The sequence below is a fragment of the Tenrec ecaudatus genome, chromosome 10, assembly GCF_050624435.1.
Source record: "Tenrec ecaudatus isolate mTenEca1 chromosome 10, mTenEca1.hap1, whole genome shotgun sequence".
Taxonomy (NCBI): Eukaryota; Metazoa; Chordata; class Mammalia; order Afrosoricida; family Tenrecidae; genus Tenrec; species Tenrec ecaudatus.
The window spans coordinates 98,389,446-98,403,266 of NC_134539.1; the positions used below are offsets into that span (position 1 = coordinate 98,389,446).

Genomic DNA, 13,821 nt, shown 5'->3' on the forward strand with positions numbered 1-13,821 from the left:
TCTCTGGAGATTTCATATGGGTGTTCTTTACGTCTGGCGTCTTTCAGTGGTTCACCCTGGTTGTAGCACGTACTTATCACGTGTACTTTATTCCTTTTTATGGCCCACTGGATGGACAGATAATTGTTTCCTAGTCATCTGCTGATGGAGGTTTGGGTGGTTTCCGCTTGTGGTAGTTACATAATCTGCTGTCAATTTGGGAATATTATGAGTGAAAGGGTGGAGTTTAGCCTGTCAATCAGGTCGCAGCTTGTTGATCTCATCTGAAGGCACTAAGGCAGTGGTTCTCAACCTGGGGGTCGAATGACCTCTTTACAGGGGTCGCCTGATTCATAACAATAGCAAAATTACAGTTATGAAGTAACAACAAAAATAGTGTTATGGTTGGGGGGTCACCACAGCATGAGGAACTGTATGAAAGAGTCACAGCATTAGGAAGGTTGAGAACCACTGTGTTAAGGAGATAAATAGCTCGCTGAAGGCAGGACACACACACATTCCCTGTGAGATATTTCTGTTGAAAAGACACACAGGCCTATGTTAGAGCCCTGGAGCGGAAAGGAGCCACATGGAGACCCCTGCCAGCACTCAGATGCTTCCACTGCCACTGGATCCACAAAACTTTTCACCCACTGGCCTGTGATCTTCCTGCATTTGGTGTCATTGCATGAATTTTGTGAGTCTGAAGAGGACTTTATAGTTTGGTATCAGACATATGGGCTAATATTGGACTTTTGGACTTGATCTGGACTGGGCTGGGATGTTTTCTTAATATTCAATTGCTGATGTATATAAAGCTCTTTCTTATACACAGAAGTGTACGTGAATTTGTTTCTCTAGTCTATCAAGACGAACACACCACTTTATAGATAAAATGCTACTGTGAACACAGTAGGGGTGCGGTAGTGGGTTATGTGCTGGACTGCTAACCACAAGGTCAGCAGTTTGAAAGCACCCTCCAGTCCCTGGAAGACAGGTGAGGCTTTCTATGCCTATTGAGGTAGTTAGTTTATTGTGCCAACCTAGCCAATAAACACATGTGGGGTTAACTGAAAATCGGAGGGATAAATGGCTTGGTGAGCCTCGCCTTTATAGTTCTTGGGTCTCTTGCTTTTTAATGGTTGGACCAGGGTGCAGTTGCCTTAGAGGTTCCCTGCTTCAGCTGGCAAGGCTCACTTCCTGCAAGACACCCCCAAGGAGAAGCCGCATGAACCTACCCCAATGCAGCCCTGGGTGCTGGAGCAGCCGCGTGGAGACCCCTGTCAGCGCTGAGATGCTTACACGTTTACTGACTTGGCTTTCCTCCTGAGTTGGCATCAGAGTGTGTATTTTGTGAGATGGAGGAGGACTTTGTGGCTTGGTGTTGGACATATGGGTTAATGTTGGACTTGTGGGCTTGAGCAGCACTGGGTTGGGGTGTTTTCTTGATGCGCACTTACCCTTTATATAAAAATCTCTATATAAAACATGAATTTCTGTGGATTTGTTTCTTTAAAGTACCTAGACTAACACACCTATAAAAATTCCTAGCTTTGGAAACCCACAGGGTCAGCTCTACTCTGTCCTATGGGATCACTACATGTTGAAATCACCTCAAGGGTGATTGCCGTGAACATTCACATGCAAGTTGTTATGTGGGCCCATGTTTTCATTGTTGGAGACCTGGTGGCATAGTGGGTTACATGTTCAGCTCACTGCCAGGTCAGCAGTTTGAACTCACCGGTCTCTCTGGAGAAAAGCAAGGTATTCTGCTCCGGTAAAGAGTTCTAGCCTTGGAAACCCACCAGGGAAGTTCTCGTCTGTCCGTCTGTCTGTCTGATAGGGTTGTGATGAGTCAGAATTGACCCAATGGCTGTTGTGATTTTGTTCTTTTCATGTTGCTTTGTATGGGCATTCAGATACAAGTTTTTATACAAAGATCACCGTGTTCATTTTTCTTAGGTAAAAAAAGTAGGAGTGGACCTATTGGTTGTAGGAGTTCTGGAGGTGCAGTAAATTATTAGAGGTGAGCTGCTAACAATAAGGTCAGCAGTTCGAACACACCAGCCGCTCCACAGGAAAAAAATGAGGCTGGGGGCTCCCGTAAGGAGTTACAATCTCAGAAACCCACAGGGGCTAATTCTACCCTGTCCTATGGGTATGAGCGGTGAGTATGTTTGCTTCCACATGGGAGCCACTTGGTCAGTGGCTCTGCCAATTACGAACACTATTTCCCCATCAGCAGTCATTTTCAAAGTAATCTAACTTCTTCCTAAAATACAGCAAAAGGATAAGATCTTCTTCTTCTTCTATTTTTTCCGGGGATGGCGTGGGGTGTCCTCCTGTATCTTTTTACTTCAACTTGATAGGAAATATTAATGCTGAGCAGTCTTGGCTTTGAAAACTGGCGGTCACAGGGACGTGACCACTCTCACTGCCATGCAGGCAATTCTGACTCGGCGACCCTCCTGGGTGGGAGCACTGCTCTGCGTGGGGCTCCCCAGACCGAGCATCTGTGCAGAGAGGCACACTGCCTCATCTGCCCCCATGGTGAGCACCCACACTTAACCCACTGCACCAAAATGGAGGCCTTGGGAGGCAGAAGTACACCTAATCATAAGTAAATAGCTAGCTTTAGGGTCTATAATCATGCTAAAAGAAGAAATAAGTACACGGCAAAAATAAGTAAAAAGAAGCAATTCGATCAGCAGACTGTACCCCATGCAAACATTCTCTTCGTCTGACATTTGTTCAGCACAGATGGACAGAAGAAGATAGATGGATGTTGCTGTCGATAGGCAATTCCCAGGGCGACTTTTATTAGCACTGTAATATCAGGGCTTTGCGGTCGGAGGAGTTAGGAACCTAATTAGTTTGTAACAAAGAAAAGCTCCAAGATGGCTTTTTAGAAGTCTTTCCCTTGGAAGGTTAGCCAGACACTCACATCAACTCCTGGCTCAATAAAGTTAAATGGGAATCTACTCCTTTCAGGAAAAATTAAAACAAGAAATCAAGACAATTGCCTCCTACGATTTAACAAGCAAGTCCAACGGCTCAAACCCTGGCTTAACCCTCCAGGCTTCATTTACAAACATAATAAAATATTTATACGTATGGCTTCCTTATCGAGAGCTCTGGAGAGCAAGTCTCAGCTCTTGCGAGCTTGGGTGGAGGCGCTAACAAGAAAGGTACCCTTCCCTTAAAATAGATGTGGCGTCAGACCATGTTCGCTTTGGCTATCCATGAATTCAGCTGCCCTCATTCCAAATTCGGGCACCCACCACCAAGCGCTAGCCCACGGAAGCAAGTAAGAACAGATGAGATGGCTGAGGTGGAAGACATGGCTTGGCTTAGAAATGGCCAGGCAACTCTGAGAGGGGAATCTCCTAGTGGCGCAGGTGGTTAAGTACCGGACCTCAATCTGGAAAGGCTGACGGTTCAGGCCCAGAGGGCACCTGGAGAGACAGGTCTGGCGATGTGCTCTGGAAAGGCCAGAGCCTTAAAACCGCTGTGGGGCAGTTCTGCCCCGCACTCAGGGGTCACTGTGTGTGGGAATCCACTTGAGGGCAGCTACCACCACCACCTTTGAGAAAGTCCTTTTAGCACATGGGAGGGCTTGTCCTGATGTGTAACCTGAAGAGCCAAGGGCTATAGAGCAGGGTAGAGCTGCCCTGCGTGTTTCCCGGGACTGTAACTCTTTACAGGAGTGAAAGCCTCATCTTCTCCCCAATGGAACTGGCTGGTGGCTTCAACCTGCCGACTGCCCTGGTAGTTAGTGGCCCAGGCTGTAGCCACTGCGTCACCAGGGCTCCTGGTGTTCGTTCGACTAGAGGCCGTCCGACTTTACCCGTTCTAGGCAGTTAACAACGCTTGGCTTTCTGGGCCTCATAATCTCCGTTTCAGACACCGCTCCTGCCCTTGTAGCAGAGTCAGCCACAGAGAGCCCAGGACAAGGAGTGGTGGGGTTTCAATGAAATGTTATTTATTTATTTTTACATTTTATTAGGGGCTCATGCAACTCTTATCACAATCCATACATATACATACATCAATTGTATAAAGAACATCTGTACATTCTTTGCCCTAATCATTTTCAAAGCATTTGCTCTCCACTTAAGCCCTTTGCATCAGGTTCTCTTTTTCCCCCTCCCTCCCCGTTTCCCCCTCCCTCATGAGCCCTAGATAATTTTAGATTATTATTTTGTCATATCTTGCCCTATCCGGAGTCTCCCTTCCCCCCCTTCTCTGCCGCCCATCTCCCAGGGAGGAGGTCACATGTGGATCCTTGTAATCAGTTCCCCCTTTCCACCCCACTCACCCTCCACTCTCCCAGCATCGCCCCTCACACCCCTGGTCCTGAAAGTATCATCTACCCTGGATTCCCTGTGCCTCCAGCTCCCATATGCACCAGTGTACAACCTCTACCCTATCCAGTCCTGCAAGGTAGAAAATAATAATCACTTATCAAGGGGTCAGGAGGGGAAAACGAGAAGCTAATATCAAGGGCTGAAACAGAAAGAAAATTTTAGAAAAGGATGATGGCAACATATGTATAAATGTGTTTGGTGCAATTGATGTATGGATTGTTCTAAGAGCTGCAAGAGCCTCCCCCAAGCCCCCCCCCCCGCCGGTGATTAAAACAAACAAGCAAAAAACATTATATACAAAAACAAGCCAAGACTGAGATAACTAAGCCGAAGAGGAGCCATTGTTTGCCCCAAGTCCTGGTGGCATAGTGGGTTATATGTTGGGCTAGTTACCACAAGGTTAGCAGTTCAAAACCCCCAGGGAGGAAGGAAGGAAGGGAGGGAGGGAACATCACGGAGGGAGGAAGGTGAGGCTTTCTACTTCTGAAAAGATTTAACAGCCTTAGAAACCCAAAGGCACAGTTCTATCCTGTCCCATGGACTTACCATAAGTTGGAATCGAGTCTAGGTTATATAATTTGGATGACACCCCCTAGGATTTCATAGTAAAAGTGACGAACCTTTATTAAATTATATTTTATATTTCTATTTATAATTACATTTATAACAATATTAAAAAGATTCTTTAAACATTTTCATTGGATAATTCATAGCTGAAGGGTGTTTAGAGAGGAGAGGATTTGCAGTGTTGATTTAAGATGGAGGGGTAGGGAGAGGTCTTTCTGAGAAGAAACTGGTTCGGGTGAACATGAGGAATGGTGAGGGGGGTAAAGGGGGAACCCAGGCAAAAGAACCCCAGCTACAGGGAAGCTCTGAGGTGGCAGTCAGTCCAAGGGATGGCAAAGGAAGCAAGGGCAGACGCTGGATCATGCATGTACCTCAGGCAAGGGAAGGCTGACAAGACACATGGACCCACCCTGATGAAGAGACCCCTGCCAACGCTGAGATATTTCCAATGACACTGGATCCAAAATTCTATCCACTGGTCTGTGATCGTCCTGCATCTGACTTCATTGCATGTGTTTCGTGAGTCTGAAGAGGACTTTATAGATTGGTATCAGACATATGGGCTAATATCGGACTTTTGGACTTGATCTGGACTGGGCTAGGATGTTTTCTCAATGTTCAATTGCTCTTGTATATAAATCTCTTTCTTATACACATATATGTGTGTCCATGGATTTGTTTCACATACAGATACAAAAGACAGATGCTTGTGTACTAAAGATTAATAAATGAAAGATACTGACGTATACATCAAACAAAAATAACCGTGTATATCACCACAATTAAAAAAAATTAATTCTCAATACTGGTTTGAAATACCTCGCAATATCCAAATGGTAAAAAGCTTTCTAAGCACCATCTTAACGGGCCACTCTCCCTGCAAGGATATGGTCCTCTCACTGTTAAGCCAGGACACATGTATATCTGGCCTTCCAATTTATAAATGGAGACAAATACTCATGCATTGTTATCTCCTGGAATACGATTTTCTACCGGGGAAGGCCAGAGAGAATAGCTTCCAATGCACAAAACACCCCATTTTTGACAACAAGGGCTAACTTTTGGTGGAAATGGAGTACTTTCTAAGACTGTGGGACAGCATTCTTTGTCTACCAGAACCCCAGCAAGGACTTTTTTTTTACAATGTCACAGGCACTGATGGGGACTAGGAGGAGAGGCAGGCTTCCTGAAATCTCATCAAGCATGCTGGGGGCTTTGATGAAGCTACCAGAAAGTGACAGCATTGTTATAGTAATTTACTCTCTGAGACTTCTTGTTTACCATTTGGCCCAGCTTTGTTGTCAAGGAGCCCTGGACGGGGCTTTCTACTCCTGTAAAGAGTCAGAGTCTAGGAAAATCACAGGGGGAAGTTCTACCTTGTCATTACCCAGTCTCACTGAGTGATAACCAAAGAGATGTCAGTGAGTTGAGTTTGGGTTTGGTGGAACTATGTAAGAAGCCTTGTTAACTTAGTGAGTTAAGGACTGGGTTGCCAACCACAAGGGTCAAGGTTTGAAACCACCATTCTATACTTCCATAAAGAGTTGCAGTTTTCAAGGGCCCTTACGAGCAGTTCTACCCTGCCCTCACAGGGTCGCCATGACTCAATACTGACTTGATGGCAGTTGAACTTGTTTTGTTTTCGTGGGACTGCCGGTGGCTGTTGTGAGCCGCTGACCTTGTAGTTAGCATTGGGCTGCTAACTACAAGGTCAGCGGCTCACAACAGCCACTCTCCTCAGGAGAAGGATAAAGCGTTCTGCTCTGAGCTCGTAAATCTTTAGAGCAGACAACCTCATCTTTCTGAGAGCTACCAACTCGGACACCCAAAGGGATACTTCTACTCTAGGGTCGCCATGTGTCAAGTCAACTCAGCTACTGGGTTTGTTGTTTCCTTTGGTGGGAGGTGGGACTGATTAAGGGAAGCCTGGCATGGAACAGATGCTGTCCTGCAGGGCTCTCTCCCACAAGGGTGTCCTGGCTGATGACCTGCATTCTCATGCCATCATCGCGCTCTGCTGATGAAAGTGGTCAGTGTGAGGGGGTGTGTAAGACGAAATTCATTCTGCTTGCCACACTGTGGACTCACTTGGTGTCTCTTGCCCTACACAATCCATCATTCCAAACAGCAGCTAGGCCCCCCTCCCTGAAGCCCTCCCACCACACTTTACACCCCCCACAGATCCTTTTCCTTCCAAACCTGTTCTCCAATCTCATGCCCCTTAGCTTCCCTGCATGACTCAGTTGCCCAAGACAGAAAACTGGGAGGAATCTAAGATCTCACTCTCCCTGGCCTACCTGAGCCTGCTGGGTAGAGTCTACCTTTTCCTGGCCAGCTGCTGCTGTGGGCGTGGTGTTGGCCTTTATTATTATTGTATCTTCTTATTACTTGTTGGGGCTCCATGGTTCCTGTTCTCCAATCCTGTTGTGCACCCCAGGATATGCTGAACATCGCAAGCTGGCATTTGTAAATCCTTCCACAGCTTCCCACTGACCAACTCTTCAGAAGGCTTCCTAAGGCTTTTTGCTGATCAGAGCCCCCTCCCACCCCACTTCTCCTGTTAGTTGGTTACCAATGGCAGATGCGTTAGTCTTTCTTCCGCTGTCTTGCCTTTGCTTGTGTGGTGACCTCTGCTTGAGCCTAATTTGATGGCCCGATGAAAGCCAACAGGTCCTTCCTTGAGGCTCCAGGTGGCCATGCTAATGCCGCTGATGCTTATCAGCTGAGCTGGCTCTCTGGTCTTATTAGCATTTGGGTCTCTGCCACTGGAGACCTTGTCTGGTTTGATTTGGTCTTCCCGGGAGGCTAGCAAGCAGTGTGCAGTGTCCGGCCCTGTGAAAATCCCCAATCCACAAATCCTAAACTGATTAGAACACTAAGCAGATTAGGGAATACAAATATAAATGGTACACTCTTGAGTACTTCCATTGGTGTGGGGCCTAAAAACAGGAGGGAGCCCTGGTAGAGCAGTAGTTAAAGCACTTGGCTGTGAACCAAAATGCTGGAGGTTCAAATCCCACTATCCCACTAACTGTTCCCTGGGAGAAAGATGGGCAGTCAGTCTGTAAAGTGACAGCTTTGGAAACCAGATGGGGGCAGGGGGCAATTCTACTCAGTTCTACAGGGTCACTATGAGTTGAAATTCAACTTGATGGCAGCAGGTTTTAATCAACATACCAGTGATAGAACACCTATTTTGCCTGGGTGTTCTTTGCAAAAAAAGAGAGAAAAGATTAGGGATTAAGGAGAAGCTGGGAAGTCTTTGAAATAAAGGTAGCCGAAGAAAGAGGGAGTAATGTGTCCCCCCCTCCAGCCCCCTCTCCTAGGGATCAGGAGAACAAGGTTAATGCCTGCCTGTAAGAGAAAAGCCAGCCAGCCTTTAGGTCAGGGCTTCCTACCGAAGGGAGTGCCAATAGCATGCCATTGGCCAAACAAAACCAAACAGAACCTCCAAGCAGAGGACGATAAAAAAGATGACCAGGCTTCCCATCTCCTTAGATAAAATGGCATGGACATGACCCTTAAGGAACCCTGGTGATGCAGTGGGTGAAGCACTAGGGGACGCTGCCAACTGAGGTGGTTTGAACCTACCAGCCGCTCATGGAAGACAGGCGAGGCCATCTGCTTCTGTAAATATTTATAGCCTTGGACACTCAACAAAGCAGGTCTGCTTTGTCCTCACCAGTCCCCTATGAGACAGAATCAACTCACCGATGGTGCGAACGTGGCCTTCAAACCTGAACAACCTGCCCCTGGTGTCAAGTGGCTGTCCCCTAAGACTCTACTCTGGTCTTCACCGAAAAGGACACATGTTTGCCTTCAGGAAGGTTCTTCTCAGCTGTCCGCCTGGCCCCAGGCCCTTCCCTTTCTCTCTCTCCCTTCTCTTACTAATCTTAATTCAAAATCCTCCTCCATAAACAGCCTAAATGTTCACCAACAGATGACTGGATGCATGAAATGTGATGCAGCCGGGAGGAGAAATGAAGTCCTGCCGCAGACTTCAGCCTGCTGAACCAGGGTAACATCATGCTAAGTGAAATATGTCATTCACAACCGGTCAACTCCTGCAGCTCCCAGGTATGAGAAACACCCAGGAGAGGGAAAGTTGAGAGAACAAAGCTTGCAAGAGTTTCTCAGCGGGGCAGAAGGGAGAAATGAAGACTCCAAGCTTCAGGGATGTTGAGTTTCTGTTCCGGTGAAAGGAAAATGTGGGAGTAGGTAAGGGTAACGGTTCAACAGCATGGCGAACAAGTCTACTGTCAGTGAGCTGCACACCCCAGGGCTGTGGAAAGGGCAACTCTCCCATTGCAGGCTCGGCGACAGGAAGGCAAGTCAAAAAGTATTGCTACAAACCCCAACGAGTTCTTGATCAAAGGAAACTACTAACGTGTAAAACGCGTTCCTTGGCATGTCCTCCATCTAGTTCTGAGCACTTCCGCTGGGGGCACTTCCATCTCTCTGACCCACCCCTGCAGGCTTCGACACGCTTCCATTTACACCACAACGGAACAGCAGGTTGGCATCCTCCAGGGACCCCAGATGTGCTCATCTCCAATGTTCTCCAAGTTTGGGGAACACAAAGAAGTCTGACGGGATGAGACCAGGGATGTAGCACAGGTGAGATAATGTTTCCAAAGACGTACTTGTGGGCGAGCCCTTGCCCCCCTTAAAGAATAAGCAGGGCATTGCCTACAAATTCCTTGACGCAGCTTCCCCTGCTTTTTTCCTCATGAACGCAGTTATCCGTGTTCTTTAAAATGCCCCAGCTCACCCCCCAGGTGATCACCCTGGTCCCTTGGGTCAAACTTTCAGATGACCCCTTTGGAACAGGGATACCAAGTCTCTATAACCTTCCAACCTGACCTCTCAGCCCTGAGTTTACCTGGCTGCCATCTCCTTGGAAACCAACATTTTGAGTGATTTCATTTCGTTATATACCTTGAGGCATCCTAATATATGACTGAGGGAACTTGTCTGCCGCCGTCTGATCATGCTCAAACACGGTCTGTTTGGAGCGGCCCCTGTGGGATTCTGAGATGGTCACTCTTGATGGGCACACTAAGTTGTACCTTTCTCCCACAGAGTGGGTCGGTGGTTTCGAACTGCTGACCTGGATAAAGTATAGGTAACTGCGGTTGCAGCACCCTGGATCATTCCAGGGCCCTCCAGGAGGTGGTGGTAGCACCCACTTTGGAAAACGTGAATCTAGGGGCCATCAGGCTGAAGGTGTGCAGGGTACAGGTGGTGAACTGCATGCAAACACACCCCCTCTTGCCACCTCGGGTTCCTAGTAACAGGACAAGGCTCCTGGGCTTGCTTTGGGGAAGCTGAAGATTAGAATGGTCAGAAAGAGTCCCACTTCCCTTTTCTTAGAAACCTTGGTTACCTCAACCAGCCACAGTCCTGGAGCAGAAGGCCTTGGTTGCCAGGGATACGATAAACCAAGCTGCTAGAGAGAGTGGCAGCTGTCAGCTGTGTTCTTGTGTTGGTGCTCTCTCTGCCTAGCAGCTGCCTCGCCTGTCTCCAGTACCCCTCCCGAGCAGGTTCATAGGCCAATTACACCCGTGGTCCCTGCAGTGGGCCAGGGGAGCCTCAAGACAGGTGGACACGGATGAGGGGACTCAGAAAGCAAACCCGAGCTGGCAGGTGGGTGGATCTGAATGCGCAGCCTGGCTTCCTCCCAGATCTCGTTTTCCCAGTTCCAATCCTCTCCTGGTGATTTCCTATGGGAGCAGCAGAGCTCCAGGGAGATCTGTGAGCTGGGTCGGCCTTGCCCTGAGCTGGCACCCACCTCCTGCAACAGTGCCCTGCTCACCTGGGCCTAAGCGCCAAGGTGTCCCTGGTTGGGGCAAACAGTTCAGCCTGTGGCTGCTCATCAAGAGGAGAGATCCGGGGTTCCAGTCCACCCAAATGTACCTTAGGCGAAGCCTGTATCATCTCCTTTCGAAAGGGGGCAGCCATTGGACGTGCACAGGGACACAGGTCTACTCTGACACACACGGGTCACTGTGAGCTAGTGAGCAGTTTTCTTTCTTGACGCTGTAGGTTGCCAGCGAGCCTACACATCCTGAGAATGCCACACTGCCCAAAGTCCCCAATCCCTGAAGGAAGGAAGACACGCTCCTGGTGACAACAGGCTCGGAAGGGAATAAACAGGTGGGGGTAGGGGTGGTTCCTTCAGTAGTGGTGAGGTCTTATTCAACAAACACACATCGGCCATTTACAGTGGTTCTCAACCTGTGGGTCGCGACCCCTGGGGGGAGCATCCACCCTTTCACAGGGGTTGCCCGATTTATCACAGTAGCAAAATGACAGTGATGAAGTAGCAACGAAAATAATGTTATGGTGGGGGGGGGGTCACCACCACACGAGGAGCTGTATGAGAGGGTCGCGGCATGAGGAAGGTGGAGAACCACTGCATTAGAATGAATGGCCTGAAGCAGCCAAGGGTTTCCCAAAGAATGCTCAAGAAATGCCCGCCCGGTGAGCCACATGCAGAACCCAGTTTTCGATTTACAGTAGCACCCCGGTACTCGACTGCATCAATACTCGACATAATAGGATTTCGAAGCAAAATATCGAGAGAATGTTTCATCGGAGCTCGAACAAAACATCTGACTCCAACCTGCCGCACGTGGTTTTTGTAGACAGAAGCAGTTCGTGTTTCGGTCACTCAGTGTGAGTTGGCATTGTTAGTGTGCTTGGTTTAAACCTGTGCCAGGAGTTTTGCTATAATTTTCTTAGTTTTTGTGACTTTTTGTACTGTTTTTAGCTAAAAAACATGGGTCTTAATAAAGAGTTTTATGAAAAGAATCATGATAAAGAACTGGTTAACCATGCTATCGATATTTTTGATGATAATTTAGTAAACCCTTTTAGTAAACAGTTAAGGAAGTGCCAACAGCAGACCACGTTAGAGAGATATTTTTTTTTTTTTTAGAGAAATCCAGCCAGATCCTAGAGAAGAAAGGTAAAGAAGGGAATAAACTCCTGAAAGCAGCTCCAGTTGATTTTATGGACGGGGATTCTCCTTCCAGACAATGACTCTCTCTCCATCCCTCCTCTCCACATCCATGTCCACAGATCCGGACCCTCATCAATCTCAAGGTATGGATTATATTGTAGTTCTAAAAACTAAGTGAACGTAAAATTTTGGTGGCCGAGAATGGATTAATCCATTTTCAGTTATTTATTATGGGAAAACTTGATTCAGAACTCAACTGCATTGCATCTCGACGTGCGTTCTGGAACGGATTGGTGTCGAGGTCTGGGTTTTCTACTGTACAATCAACAAGGGAAGTCCCACCGGGACAGAACTCAGTCACCATCTACTAGCTGTAAATGGGCAGCTTCAACGGAAAGAAATGTATTTCCTCACAGTTTCTGAGGCTCAAACTCACTGCCGTTGAGTTGATTCTGACTCACAGTGAGCCTCAAGTACAGAGTGGAGTAGAGAGCCTCTCCATTCTCCCACAGAGCAGCTGGTGGATCTGAACCGCTGGCATTGCAGCTCGTAGCCCAGTGTTTAACCCGCTCTGCTACCAGGGTTCTTCATTGAGGAGGTGAGACGTCCACATCTGGTGCCCTGGCTCACAAGGAAGGGGTTTCGCTCTCTGAGTTCTGTTGAGCTTTTGCTTCGTGGGACTTGACATCCTTTGCTCATCTTCTGCGTCTTCCTTGCTTGTTGAAACTCTTTCATATCGAGAGAGGTTGACTCCAGACAGGCGAGGCGGACGTCAATCCTGACTCCACCACAGAGGCGAGGCAGATGTCAATCCTGACTCCACCACAGAGCACAGACAAAATCCAGAGGTTAGGACACAATCCCATCTGTCACGGTTTGCGGGTTCAGTGCTCATGAGCACATTCAAAGTTTGACAAACCATGCAGCAACATACTGACTGGGTGTGGTTTCAGCCTGCATCTGGATGACAGGAACCTCAAGATGCCTGTTTAGAAGGCACTGCCCCAGACCAGGAGACTAGGCTTCAGGGAGGAGGCCTAAGTGGCTGTGAGGTCTTAAGCAATGGACACCACCCTTCAAGGGCAGTAGCCTTCCTTCTGAAGACCCAGACACAGACCCCACATGGGGCGAGGGCGGTAGGCTCCATTGCAGAGGGAGTTTGGGTACCACAGTAACTATGAGATGGGCTGTTAATCCCAAGGCCAGCAGGTCGGAACCACCAGTCACGCAGAGGGAGAAAGATGGTGCTCCCCTGTCCTAGAGCGCCACTATGAGTCGGAATCACTCTCACGGCATGTGTTTGTTTGGTTTTGGTTTCTGCAGAGAAAGCTGAAACTGGGAATAGGGGCTGTATGAAGGAGGCGGAGACCCCCCCACCCCCAACAACACACCCGTCTGCCAGAGCAGAACTCACCATTGGTTGTGGTGTTGACATAGTAACGCCGGCCCTGCGGGGACAAGTAGCTTTGCCAGCCAGGGGGGAGCACGACTATCTGCCTTTCCTCTCCGGGCGGAGGGGGGACCATTCCAGGCTTCTGCAGGGAAGGAAAGAAAAGGTCACACAGGTCTTGCCATCGTCTGCCACTGTCTACAGCCTGGGAAGCCAGAGGCGGAGGAAGCCATCCAGGGGCAGCTCCCAGGTTGGGGAGTGTGGGGCTTCCAGGGCACCCTGGGGGAGATAGCAGGTGGTGTGGGCTTGGCGCACTGGGAGCACTTGTTCTTTCAAAGCCATCCCAGCAGGAGTGACGCTCCCATAGAGCACCAAGGGAAGCAGCCTCAGCTAATGGAGACTTCCTCCTCTTGATTATTGCTACTGTTAGCGGCCTTTGGGCAAGGTCAGCAGTTCGAAACCACAAGCTGCTGCATGGGAGAAAGCTCCAGCCAAGAACTCCAGTCTTGGAAACCCACAGGGGCGTCCTACCCTGTCCTCTAGGGTCACTACTA

At 48.5% G+C, this 13,821-nt stretch overlaps 1 protein-coding gene across 1 annotated transcript in view; it reads right to left on the minus strand.

The window, feature by feature from the left end:
- GAS7 (growth arrest specific 7) overlaps positions 1-13,821 on the minus strand; it is a 286,948-nt gene that overhangs the window by 86,765 nt on the left and 186,362 nt on the right. The window contains exon 2 of the mRNA XM_075561056.1: positions 13,292-13,412. Coding sequence (XP_075417171.1) covers positions 13,292-13,412 — 121 coding nt within the window. The remainder of the gene's footprint in view (positions 1-13,291; positions 13,413-13,821) is intronic.